Source organism: Lontra canadensis, unplaced genomic scaffold (genome assembly GCF_010015895.1).
Source record: "Lontra canadensis isolate GAN:19392208 unplaced genomic scaffold, GSC_riverotter_1.0 scaffold65, whole genome shotgun sequence".
NCBI classification, from domain to species: Eukaryota; Metazoa; Chordata; class Mammalia; order Carnivora; family Mustelidae; genus Lontra; species Lontra canadensis.
In genome coordinates, this window is record NW_022631059.1 from 145,804 (window position 1) to 158,379 (window position 12,576).

Genomic DNA, 12,576 nt, shown 5'->3' on the forward strand with positions numbered 1-12,576 from the left:
GGGGGGGGTCATAAGTATGGGGGTGGAAAGGTTGGGGGGCCATAAGTGTGGGGGGTGGTAAGTGTGGGGGAGTGGTAATTGTTGGGGGGGTGGAAAGGTTGGGGGGTCATAAGTGGGGGGGTGGTAAGTGGGGGGGTGGTAACGATGTGGGTAGAGATGGAGACAGCAGTGATGGTCGTGGTGATGGGGTCGTGGAGGTGGGAGGAGTGATGGTGGGGATGACAGTGTTGGCAGCAGCAGCACCAGAGGTGACAAGGCTCCATGTCACCGAACCTACCATAAGAGGATCTGGGTCAGTTCTGCGTCTTAGAGAAGGATTTGGAATCAGCACGAACAGGCCTTAATTATGACCAAATAACAGCACAAGGATCACAACAGCAGATACCTGAGCCAAGCTCGCCACATGGATTTCATTCTCATTTAAGATTTTAAAAGGCTATACTGGTCCACACTCTGTACAGGAGGACACTTAGGCTCAGAGGATCTAAGTCGTCTTAAAAAGAGCAGGTAGGGGCACCTGGCGGCTCAATGGGTTAATCCTCTGCCTTTGGCTCAGGTCATGCTCTCGGGGTCCTGGGATCGAGCCCCGCATCGGGCTCTCTGCTCAGCGGGGAGCCTGCTCCCCCCTGCCTCTCCGCCTGCCTCTCTGCCTACTTGGGATCTCTGTCTGTCAAATAAATAAATAAATAAAATCTTTAAGAGATTCTTCTTTTTTTTTTTTAAGATTTTATTTATTTATTTGACAGACAGAGATCCCAAGTAGGCAGAGAGGCAGGCAGAGAGAGAGAGGAGGGGGAAGCAGGCTCCCCACTGAGCAGAGAGCCTGACATGGGGCTCGATCCCAGGACCCTGGGATCAGGACCTGAGCTGAAGGCAGAGGCTTTAACCCACTGAGCCACCCAGGCACCCCATAAATAAAATCTTTTTTAAAAAAATAAAATAAAGTCTCTTAAGAAGAGCAGGCCTTGCAAGTGGTTTCTCTGACCATTCGGGCAGCCGATCCCAGTCCACGGGGTCAGAATACACTGTTCTGACACGCAGGCTTATCCCTGCCCATCAGTGTCTCTGGGGACCTTCCCTGTCTGCTCTGACGAGGACGAGGATGTGGCTCTGAGTGTGGATGCCCCACGGCGGAGGAGAGAGACAGAGAAGCGGTGATGACAGGAAGGGTGAAACAGACCACCGCAGGCTGGGACACTTGTCACCTGCAGCACACCCCCCAGCCACAGAGGGCCATGTGAGTCCGGTCCCCTGGGGTTCAGCACCGCAGACAGACAGCTGCTCTTCCCTAACCCCTGCATAAGCATGTGCACCTTACACACCAACACACACACCTTGCACGTGTCCGTGTGCACACTCACACACTGTTTTTACACACGTGGGCACCCACACGTGTGTGCTCACACTAGTGTGTGCATGGGGCACACTTGCATGTGTGTGCTTGTACACGCGTGCCCAGCTGTAAGGTACACATGTGTGTGCACAGGCACACTGCACCGCATGCTAACTCGTGTGTGGACACTCTCACCCATGCATGTGTGCACTGTTGTGTACCCACCTACATGTGTGCACTTCACAGATTTGTGTGCTCACCTGTGTGTGCATGCTTGTACCTACGTGTATACATGCACACACACGCACACATGCACACCCATCCTCACAATGTCCCCATGCTGTTCCTATGATGTCCCCCTCTCCTGCAGCCTGGCCAGCCCTTCTGACCCCCCAGGCTATCCCAGTCTAAGCACCAGCACATGCTGGAGTCGACCCAGACCCCGGCAGTCGCCCGGAGCCAAAGGGGAGGGGCTTGGGGCACAGCCCCAGTACCGGCCGCCCCTGCTGAGCCAGAGCTGCCTCTCAGGGTCACCGTGAGATCCATGCGATCTTCCCACAGTGGCTGGGCAAGGACCTGGGCCCCTGCATCAGGGGGTGTGATCTGTCAGGAGTCAGGGGGACATTCCATCGGGGACACGGCTGTACCCCCCCTCCTCCCGCCTACCAGGACTGGGGTGAGCAAGGCTGATCCCTTCCTTTCCTTCTCCCCCTAGTCCGGTGTCCCAGCCATGAAGACATGAGCACCCAGGGCCTCAGAACCGACCCTGCCCCTGACGCTGCCCGACAGGATGACCAGAAATTGAACGGGAAAGGTGCAGAGTCTCTACCTGGCAGGCCCACCCGACACAGTCCCCTGCCTGCTTCCCCTCTGTAGCGGCGTGGGTGGGTCCCCAGCCTACCTGAGGATGACATACATGACGAGGCAGTTCCCCAGGAGTCCCCCAATGCAGACAGCCAGGTAAAGCCCCACAATGGTGACCTTGAGCCCAAGGGGCAGGAATGCGGCGTGGCTGGCGTTGAGCAGAAGGTGGGGGGGCAGCAGGCTGTGGTTGGGGCTCAGGAGGGACAGGTTGCCCTGCAGGTGGCCACTGTAGAGGACCTCCCAGAAGGGGGCAGGGAAGAGGGACTCCATTCTGCCTCCCTGTGTGCAAAGCCACCTGGTGCCTGGGAGAGAACAGGGACACATGACCACAGCACCTGACCCCCACCCAGCCTGGAGGCCTCCAAGCACAGGGTGTGCAGCCTCCACCCCCCCCCACAGCCATGGACACAGAGGCACACGCAGAAACCATGGAGACAAGCAGACCTGTGTGCACAGACAGGGATGTGCCTAGAGGCGTGTGTGCAGACGAGGACGCGGTCTCGCGTGGCCAACAGTCTCCTGCATGGGACTGGCGCGTGTAGTCACACAGTCACACACCGACACACGTGTCCACCCACAGTGGCTCAGGGGCACACAGCTACCCGTGTGTGCACACCACCCACAGAAAAGTCCAGACCTGACCTCAGGCACACACAGACACAAAAGGGGCAGAGACACACCCAGAAACCCGTGGGACACAGGACACGACTCCCTCCTGCCCCTCCCCAGTCCTGCCGAGGGGCTGCAGTCTGTCCACGCCCGACCCCAGACTCCCGACCCCCACCCCCCGCAGCTTAGGCCTTACCTTAGCAACCTCCGTGGGAGCCGAGGCTGTGGCGGCTCTAACCCTCAGCCCCGCCGCGCGCGGGGCTGGGATGCCACTGTCGGACCAGCCGCAGGTCGGCGCGGGGCTGCACGGGGCTGCGGCGGGAGCGCGCGACTCCTTCCCAGCAGATGCCAGACCAGACGCCGCAGTCTGGTGCGGAGCTGAGGGATGGGGCGGAGCCTGTCGCTCCCGAGGAGGAGGGGCCCTGAGGGTGGGGTGAGGGCCCTCAGGGAAGGGGGGTGGCCGGGCCCCCGCACTGGATGTCCTTTGAGCGCACACTGCGAGATGAACGACAGAGACCAGCTCCCACACACAGACACAGACAGGGACGCAGATCCACACGGGAACTGAGTCGAGGGATAGACATACACACAAGGACACAGACAGGGACAGGGGACAGAGACTCAGGGGGACGCCCACAAGACGCACAGACTGGGACACGGAGGCGGGGCCTCATCTAACACACAGAGACACTGCCTCAGGTGGACCCAGACCCGCCCCGGTTGGCATTCTGGGCCCAGAAAGGGCCCCTCAGCGGGTGTCCCCGGCGGAGCAAGGGCAGGCCAAGAGGAGGGTATGTGCGCAGCAGGACGCCTGCTTGGCCAACACTAAGTGGGTCAGAGCCTTGTGGACCAGCAGGGTGCCTCGACTCCACGGTGCACCCTATGTGCCCACCACGCACTCCACAGGTCCACGGTGAAGGCTCATCAGTCCCCGCACACCAGGTCCCTGCCATCAGCATCAGCTTTCTGCAGATGGGAGCGTTAAGCCTCCGTGTTGTGAAACCCAGGTCCATCTGCCACTTTGAGACACACCAAGGGTGTCTCTGCCCCAGCTGGGGTCCCAAGGTGACACCTGAACCTCATTTCCTCACAGCCTGGGCCCCTAGCACCCGTGCAGCTGAACAGCTCCCACGAGGCTGCCTCCTTCCTGACACTGGGGTCACGTGCTATGTGGGTGACCCCTTAGCTGAGTCAACAGCCTCCAAGCATGGGGTCCTTCTTCCTGAACAGGCTCTACTCACATAGCCCAGACCCTGCTTGGAGCAGCCATCTCCAAGGATGGGGACCTGGTTGCTAGGCGACTGGCAGCAGCGTTGCTAGGATACCTGGCAAATCAGGAGACCATGGAGCAGGCAGGTGCCCTAGGACTCAGCATCCCAAGCTGTCCCCCAGGACTTTCCTCTGCATCTTCACTGCAGCAGATTCAGGGACAGTATGGAGACACGGGGCACAACCACGGAGACACTCCCTCAGGACATGCAGGGACACACAGGCTCACGTGCAAACACACATGAAGACACCGAAGCAGACACATGACTGAACACACAAACATGGGTTTGGAAATGCATACACTCACTCACAGGCACAAACACATGGGCCGCACACACGTGAACCCACACCAACAAGCACTCGAGGCACACGAGTGACAGGGCAAGAGCAGGGAGACCCACAGATCAAGGCTTCCGGACCCCCAGGAGACACACACGTGCCCCCACACCCTCCAGACGAAGCCAGAAGCAGGATCCTGCTGACCTCAGGAGCCCAGCAGGGCCAGGAGCCCAAGGAGGCTTAGCCCCCGTAGCCTCCCCTCGCTGGCAGGAGCCCACGGAGCTGCGTCCCATGGTGGCCTTCAGTGGCTCCCCGCTCAGGCCCAGACTGGGGCAAGAGGGGGCCGTGAGGCTGGTCTGGAAAGGCCCATGTGAGTGCACCCAGTGGGCCTGGCACAAAGGATAGCCAGAGGCAGATTCCTGGCCCCTCACAGGATAGTCTAAGCCAAAGGACAGGCTTGGTCACCCGGCTCATGAGTGGCCAGGCTCGGAGGCTGACTGTACTCCCCGAACACGAAAGGGACCCCACAGAGGGGACTGGCAGCACAGAGGACGCGGCCCAGGCTTCTCTGGACCCCCGAGCAGCCAGGCTAAGACACTGAACACAGGTGTCTCACAGGGGACAGCAGGGGACACGTTCTGTGAGAGAGCATTTGTGTCCCATGCAGGCAAAACAAAACGCACAGGTGATGTGGAAATGTTAGGGTTCGGAGCTGACGGCCAAGAAAGAATTCTTCAGTGGAAGAAGGTGTGTTTATTAGCGCACAGGGACAAGACCCGTGGGCACAAAGAGCTGCACGGGGCTTGTGAGGACAGGCCGATCATACACTTTTAAGTTGGAGGGGTTAGGGACAGCACGAGCCTCTGAGGTGTTTCAGAAGCAAGATTTCCAGGACACTGAAGGGGTTAGCTACTGTCAGGAAAACAGTATTATTACTGTCTAGTAAACCCTCAGTCGTGGGACCTTTCCAATGTATACTGGTGGGTCATACGCTTGGCGGATGACTGCCAACATACCTTTTGGGGAGTAGAGATAAAGGAAGTTTCCAAAGGAGTTTTTATATGTTAAAGTAGACTTAGGGGCGCCTGGGGGGCTCGGTCGGTTAAGCATCCGACTCTTGACTTCCATTCAGGTCATGATCTCAGGATCGTGAGATCGAGTCCCACGTAATGCTCTGTGCTGAGTATACAGCCTGCTTGGGACCCTCCTCTCCCCCTCTCTCTCTCCCTCTGTCCCTCCCCGCCACCCCCACCCGCCCTACTTGCCCACCCCCTTTTTGTCTCTCTCTCTCAAGAAAAAAAAGTAGATTCACAGGACCCCGGTGGGGTGGTTAAGATCGCCTTTCGCCCTTAGCGAAGTGTCAACATTAGGGCCACTGAGCTCCCAGAGGAAGGTCAAGGATTTGTCCATGGGTTATAAGTAGTAAGGACATTTCATTTTTCTTTGGCCTTTGTCTCCCATATCACAGGGAAGCCAGGGACAGCCCAAAGCAGGCAGCTCACATGAATGAGCACAGAATGGGTGTCCATAAACCCTGGCTTCAGCTGCCTGGGCTGCACTCGGGAGTCATGGCATTTGTGGCCAGACCTGGGTCCCAGAGAGATTTACACCCACAAAGTGGGGCGAGTGCACTTTACTCTTGCCTAGTGAGTCGGGGCCTGGGAACGCCACCACTCATGGCCACAGGCAGGCACGCTGTCCCCTCCCCTCTGCCTCAGCTTGCTTCCCCATCCCTGGGCTGTGCTCAGGGGTCCCGGTACAGTCACCGGAAGACACAGAGCAGCTACTCCGGGGCAGGTCAGCCCCAGCCTATTTGTGCTGTTAAAAAGTAAAAGGGCTTGGGGCGCCTGGGTGGCTCAGTGGCTTAAAGCTTCTGCCTTCCGCTCAGGTCATGATCCCGGAGTCTTGGGATCGAGCCCCGCATCGGGCTTTCTGCGCGGCGGGGAGCCTGCTTCCTCCTCTCTCTCTGCCTGCCTCTGCCTACTTGTGATCTCTGTCAAATAAATAAATAAATAATCTTTAAAAAAAAAAAAAAAGGTAAAAGGGCTTTAACAATTCTGAGTTTCATCATAATAAATTTGTTTGATTTTAACTTTACCATAGTTATATAATTAAGGCAAGAGGAGGATTGAGCTGTGTGTGGCTTTTCAATATAGTGTTAAATTCTGTAGTCATTTAATAAAGCTTTGAATTTTATTGTGGCATTTTATTTGCAGGCTCTGGAGCCATCAACATGCCTTTAGCTCTCAGCATTTCCATCAGCCCTTGTAAAACACGTGAGTCCTGGACACAAATAGATGAAAGACGGCTGCCTGCTCATCTCTCCCAGGTGCTGGGCTCCAGACACACGGGCGGCACCTCCGCCACCCGCAAGGTGTGGGAAGGAGCTGGAAGAGGCTACTTGCAGGAATGTGAGCCGTGTGGGCACCAAGCCAATGAGGGGTCGGGAGGAGGAGTACCAAAGTTTTTCAACCCTGCAAAAACAGAGGGAAAGTTCCAAGTCCCTTCTTGTAGGAAAGCGTGCCTCCACTTGCTCTATAAAACCCACCCTACTGCCAGGAGCCAGCAAGCAATTCCCCTTCTGTGAGGCCTCCTGGACCAGACCTGGGAAGCTGAGAGGAGAGCCCAGACCTCTGTCTCCCAAAACTCACCAGCATGGGAACACAGAGTTGAGCCAGAAGCAGCCGCTGCCTGGGCTATATGTCTCCAGGAGGCCTGCCTGGAGGAGGCTGCCAGCTAGGTGAGACTCCCTAAGCCCTCATTGCTTCTGGATCCCAGAGACCTTTGTCTTCAACAAGCCCCAGGGTTGGTGCTGAATCCCAAGGCCCAGGCCACACCCCAAAGGCACATGCTGGGCAGGAATGGGTAGCACCCAGCGAACAGCTTGTGCCAAGGTTTGGGGGCTGGAAGGGTGGACAGCCATTCATTCTGTGGAGCTCGGGACTGGCGCAGGCTCTGCGATATAGGAGCACAAAGGCCAGAAGCTCCGCTGAGACCCCACCCCCAAAGCCAGGACAGTTCCCCCCTCAGAGGTGGAGGTCCTAAGCCCCCAAAGGCACCATTGCCCTGACTCACAGCCATGAACAAAGGAGACAGTTATGAGGGTGTCCTGGAGGGCCCCCGTGCACCAACAGATTATGGCGCAACCTGCAACACAAGCATATGACTTCATGAATTCTAGAACAAATTGACAAGCGCATAAGTGAGGTACAGAATTAATTCCCTAATAAGTGAATTGGTTATAAAACAGTACGGCCTTAACAAATACGCAAACAGACCACAGAAATCTAAGCCCCAGCACCCAGGACCCAGAAATTCTGGGTTCAGCAAAATCTGGCTCTGGGAACTTGCAGGACCCCGAGACCCCAAACTTGCCCTGGAAGAGGTGAGAGGTCCTGAGCTCTGCCCCAGTTTCCCTCTCCTGTGAACAATAGTGGCTGTGGTAACCCTTTTGGCTCATGCGTCAGGAAAAACCTATCAGACAGGAAGGTCTCATAAGCTACGCCCTCTGCCCCGAAAACTAGCCCCCCAAGACCTCTCCAGCCAGGAAGCTGGCCCCACAGACCCCCGAAGAGTGCGTTTAGGGGCTCCCCGGGGCGCCAAGAAAGGGCATGGGGCTGGAAAAGCTGACAGTCACTTCCTCCAGCCAGGCAGGGGCCCAGACAGCCATAGACATTTAGCCCCTGGAAAGGTGGCACCCTCCGAGGACCTGGACCCCTGCTTGGCTCACGCCCTTCCCTCCCCAGGGACAGCCCGGCTCCCCCCACCCACCCACCCCACCCCAGCCCAACCCAACCCAACCCCAACCCCCACTCCCCGCCCCCCAGAGGGCGGAGGGGGTGGGATTCCTGGTTGCCAGGCAACCGTGTCAACAAGCCCCAGAGAGTCAGGGCTCAGTTGGAGGCTCAGACCCTAGAAAGTGGAAAGTATGGGGTGTACAGAAGGGGATCGAGGGGTAGCTAAGAATGGGGTGGGGGAGGGAGCTGGCCGCCAGCAGATGCCACGCTGTGGCTCTGCCTCCCACGCACAATGGGCCAGGATGGGTCCAGGGACTGGGGCCAGAGGTGCTCTGGGCTGGGAAGGTGCCCTGCAGGGCTGAGCCAGGACCCCTGCAGGGCTGAGCCAGGACCCTAGGGGAATTTCCCTCTCCCCACTTGTGGGACCCAACTGGTCTATCACCACCCTGGGCTCCGCTCTCCCTTCCTGCATCCAGACCCAGCAGGGACAGGCTAGGAGGGCGGGGTCCCCCATTATCCCACCCCCACCCCACCCCACCTTGGGCAGCAATCCAGCTGACCATTCTGCATTCAGCGCCCCTAGAACACATGTAGGACCTCCCACAGACACACAGATGGACTCATACAAGAACATACAAACACTCGCACACACGTCTCCTCTGCCCACTCCTTCCATCTCCAGCCCCTAGACTATAGCAGCCCTCGGGTTCCAGGGGTCTGGGGGTGCGCTGACGGACTGGCAACCACAGACATGGGGGCCTGGGGCGCATCAAGGGTCCGAGAATTGTGGGGAAGGGTCCACCAAGCCTCACTCACATCGGTCTAACACTGGCCTCCACTCCTGTGTAGGGGTGGAGGTCAACTCAGGGGTCTCAGCATTTTCTCAGGGGACACAGAAGCAGCCCCTGGGCAGAAAGGGAATTTTCTGAAATTAAGTGAATCAGAAATTTCTGGCTGACTGCAGGGATAAATAGGACGTGTGCTAGGCTCGCCCAAAGGTGCAGAGTCTCGGGCACCGTGGGTCCAGCAACCGACTCTTGACTTCTGCTGAGGTCGTGAGTGGATGCGCGTGGGGCTCCCGGCTCAGCGCGGGAATCTGCTTGAGAGTCTCTCTCCCTCTGCCTCTTGCTCCCCTTGCGCGCGCCCGCGCTCTCAAATAAATAAATCTTAAAGAAGAAAAAAAAAAAAAGGCGCAGAGGCTGGAGGTGTGGAACCTCAAGCCAGCTGCGGGGAATCGAGAGGGGCCAGGCCAGAGGGGCTGGCAGGTGGCCAGTGGGACTCACTCTCCCCTTGGCAGGGCCCAGGATGGAGGCGCGGAAGGAGGCCAGGCGCAGGGGCCCGCGGGAGCGAGCGGGAAAGGGGTCCCGTGAGGAGCGAGCCACGGGGCCGCCCGCGGCGGAGCCCCCCAAGCCGGGTTGGGCCCTGTCGCTGGAAGGGCTGGCGGCCATGCGCCCCCCGCAGCGTCGTCGTCACATGCTCTTCGGGGACCTGCTGGAGGACGTGGGCGCGGCCGCCTCCATCTTCCCCCGCGAGTCAGTGGAGCTGCGGTACCGCATGCCCGACCTGCGCGCCTGGACGCAGTCCCTCGAGCTGCCCGCGGTGCGCCAGGACCTGCTCCTCGGCGTCCTCAAGGCAGCCGAGGCCCGAGGACGGATCCGGGCCCTGCGGCTGCGCTACATCCGCATGCGAGTGAGGCCCGGGGCCCAGAAGGAAGGGGCGCGCGGGCCGGAAGGTTGGGGTGCGGGCGGGGCGGGGAGACCGGGCCTCGTCCGCGGAGGAAAGTTGTTGGGGGGTGGGGTGGGGAGCAAACGGCGGGAGGGGCCGGGCCGGGCGCCCCGCAGGAGGGGCGGGCGGAGCAAAGCAAAGCGAGGCGTAGACTCAGAGACACCCCTGACCCCCGCCCCGACCTGCAGGCGGAGGAGATCGCCCTCCTCGTCCTGCAGCAGAAGTCCGCGCGCGCCGCCATCCGGCTGGAGCTGTTCCTGCCGCCGCGGCTGAAGCCGACGCGGATCCCCGACCCCCTGGACCGTCAAGAGGTACGCAGAGGCCCAGGAAGGGGAAGGGGGGGTTCCCCGCTCTCCTCTCCGCACACCTGGCCCCAGCCCCTTTCACCCGCAGAGGAGGCGCGTGGAGACCATCCTGGAGGAGAAAGTCGATGGCAGCATCTTCCCACGTTGACTGGGACCCCACAGTGTGCCAACGCGCCCCACCTTCCCACATAAAGTTCTCATTGTCCAAGCGTCCCCTGGTCGTTACGCTGCCTCTCTCCAGGTTCCCCGAGAAGGAAGGGGACAGTGTGGATGCAGCCTCCCTGGCATCCGATGTCACAAACATCTGGATACATGGCGCGGACGGGGGAGGAGGGGAGGGGGGGGCCAACAAAGTAGAAGGAGGGACAGGTTCAGATCAACATGGGACGCTGGTAATCTCTCAAATCCCGCGCTGCCCCAGTCAGGCACCCTGGTGCCCTGCGGGTCTTTGACAGCCCCCTGTCTGAGGGAACAGGAGTAAGAATTGGGCCAACCGCTGTCCCAACCCCAGCAGTGAAGGGCGAGCTCAGGGAGAAAGTGAGGCCCAAGTGGGACCCCACATTGTAGGTTATTCCTTCAGGGGTCAGAGAGGAGGGTGACATTCTGGACAGGACGAGGGACTGCACAAGCCTAAGGGGGCATTTGGAGCCAGCTGTGCCCCAGGGGTCCTCCAGGGGGACCATGGTGGGGGAGACTAGGGAAAGGGAGACCAACTCAGAAAGGCCCCTACTTCTCCAGACAGAAAATCACCTTTTCATCCTGAACAACCTCCCCAGCTCTGCCCTGTGCCCCTTATGCACAGACGCACATATACGGGAAGGAAACCACCCATGTCCTGTTCTGACAAACCCTCCTCCTGCGGAGGCTCCAAACACTGAACTTGGTAGACAGATTTTCCTGTAGAGAACTTACTCTTCTCGCTGACGCACAATTTTGGAGCCTAGAACTTGGCCATGTCTCCCCTTTCTTCCCTCCTAGTCCTTAGATGGCCGCAGCAGTGGGGGCTGAAAGGATTGAGACAACCCCCCCGGGTGGGCCAGGGAGGTCTGCTGAGTGGCCCTCAAGAAGCCCTTCTCCGCCTGTACCTGACCCTACACCCTTTCCGTGCTGTCGCTGTCCTTGGCCTCGGTCCGCACCCAGAACCGAGTGTGGAGTCTGTGGCAGGTCTAGGACGAAGGGGAGAGCTGTGCGGGGCAGTCGTGAGGGGAGGGGCATGGTTGAGCAGAGCTGGGGAAGGAGGAACAAGGGCAGAGGAGGGGGCCTGCACTGAAAAGAAGTCACCAGGGAGAGGGAGGCATTCTCTCTGTCATGAATAGGATAACGGCCACTGTCTCTTGGGCATGTACTGACCACCTAGGACCGTTTTATTTGTTTGGTAAATGCAGATCTCATTCCATCACTTCTCTGAGTCTCCATTTCTTTATCTTTAAAATTGAGATCTTGAGGGTCTTACCTGGGCCATGAGTGAGCACAGTGAGGGCTCCACAAGGGTGTGGTCCCTCTGTGTCGGGCGACCACACAGAGCCCTGCGCAGACGACCACCCAGAGGGTGGCCGAGGGCAGCTCTGTACCAGGCACTGAGCTGACACAAGGCAGGCAGGCCCTTTGAGCCCCACACCACGGAGGGAGGCCCTAGGTCTACAGAGGAGGTCAGGGCAGGTGGCTGAGGGCATTTCTGTGGGGCCCAGAAGAGGCTTCTGCTATGGGAGAGCGAAGCCTGCAGGCCAGAGCCCAGCATCCTGGGGACTGTGCCAGGTTGGCTGGATTCCTGGGGCTGTGATCCCGCTCATGCTCTGGAAAGAGGGTCCTGGTGTTGAATGCCACGGCCGCCGCACCTGCTGCACAACCTGCAGCAACTCCCTGCCCAGCCCATCTGGGCTCCCCGCCATGGAACATGGGTATGCTCTGGGCAGAGACAGACTCACCAGAGAAGACGCAGGACCACCAGGATAGCTGGGGTGAGGGGAATGGAGTGCAGGCCCAAGTGGCCAGAGGACACGGGTGAGTGGCCACAGAAGGTGCGGCGTATGGAGGGCTGAGAGGACAGGGGAGTAGGGAACAGCATGAGTGGGCCTCGGAGTGTGCTGAGCTGCCCCCATGGTCAGCTGGCCTCACATTTCTCGGGAGGTGGTGGAGACCACAGCAGGCTCTGGGAGCAGCCTGGCTGTTCGTCAGGGCACAGCTGTGGCCTGGCTCTGTAGGACCCGTCTCTCAGGATGGTGGCCTAGGCTAAACGAGAAGCAGCCGCCCACCGGCTGGACAGACTTCCAGTCTCTGCTCTGGCCTTGCTGTTGGCCTGGCAGCCAGAGAGTCTTGTGGTCATGCCGGCCAAGGCCCCCGGGGCTCACAGCACCAGGAGGCACGTCAGCCTGCACGGCCCCCTCACCTCTCTGACCTTGTCCCACACTCTCCTCCAGCTTGGCCTCCCCTCTCCCAAGGCCTCTGCCTGGCCGTT

At 59.3% G+C, this 12,576-nt stretch overlaps 2 protein-coding genes across 5 annotated transcripts in view; one reads left to right on the forward strand and one right to left on the reverse strand.

Moving 5' to 3' along the window:
• The window catches only part of OPRL1 (opioid related nociceptin receptor 1), a 5,589-nt gene extending 2,508 nt beyond the window's left edge, over window positions 1–3,081 (reverse strand). Inside the window, exons 1-2 of one of the 2 annotated variants that reach the window (XM_032878718.1) lie at window positions 3,003–3,081; window positions 2,235–2,499 (exon numbers count right to left, since the gene is read on the reverse strand). In XM_032878718.1, coding sequence (XP_032734609.1) covers window positions 2,235–2,467 — 233 coding nt within the window. In that variant the 5' untranslated portion in view covers window positions 2,468–2,499; window positions 3,003–3,081. Of the gene's footprint in view, window positions 1–2,234; window positions 2,500–2,641; window positions 2,925–3,002 lie in introns of those variants that run through there. The other variant, XM_032878719.1, reaches the window with a different exon arrangement.
• Window positions 3,082–8,225: 5,144 nt separating this feature from the next.
• Window positions 8,226–10,330, forward strand: LKAAEAR1 (LKAAEAR motif containing 1). 3 transcript variants are annotated; one of them, XM_032878682.1, is made up of 4 exons: window positions 8,226–8,276; window positions 9,389–9,780; window positions 10,005–10,127; window positions 10,210–10,330. In XM_032878682.1, the coding sequence occupies exons 2-4, from the start codon at window positions 9,397–9,399 to the stop codon at window positions 10,267–10,269; spliced, it is 567 nt and encodes a 188-aa protein (XP_032734573.1). In that variant the 5' UTR covers window positions 8,226–8,276; window positions 9,389–9,396; the 3' UTR covers window positions 10,270–10,330. The 3 variants fall into 3 exon arrangements, with proteins under 3 accessions (XP_032734573.1, XP_032734575.1, XP_032734574.1); XM_032878684.1 differs by having other exon boundaries at window positions 8,227–8,273; XM_032878683.1 differs by having other exon boundaries at window positions 8,254–8,280.
• Window positions 10,331–12,576: the final 2,246 nt, after the last annotated feature.

Coding starts and splice junctions, on each gene's coding strand:
- LKAAEAR1 (XM_032878682.1), top strand. CDS start 9,397: ATGGAGGCGCGGAAGGAGGCCAGGCGCAGGGGCCCGCGGGAGCGAGCG. Junction 9,781..10,004: donor TGCGCTACATCCGCATGCGA/GTGAGGCCCGGG, acceptor CCCGACCTGCAG/GCGGAGGAGATCGCCCTCCT. Junction 10,128..10,209: donor ACCCCCTGGACCGTCAAGAG/GTACGCAGAGGC, acceptor TTTCACCCGCAG/AGGAGGCGCGTGGAGACCAT.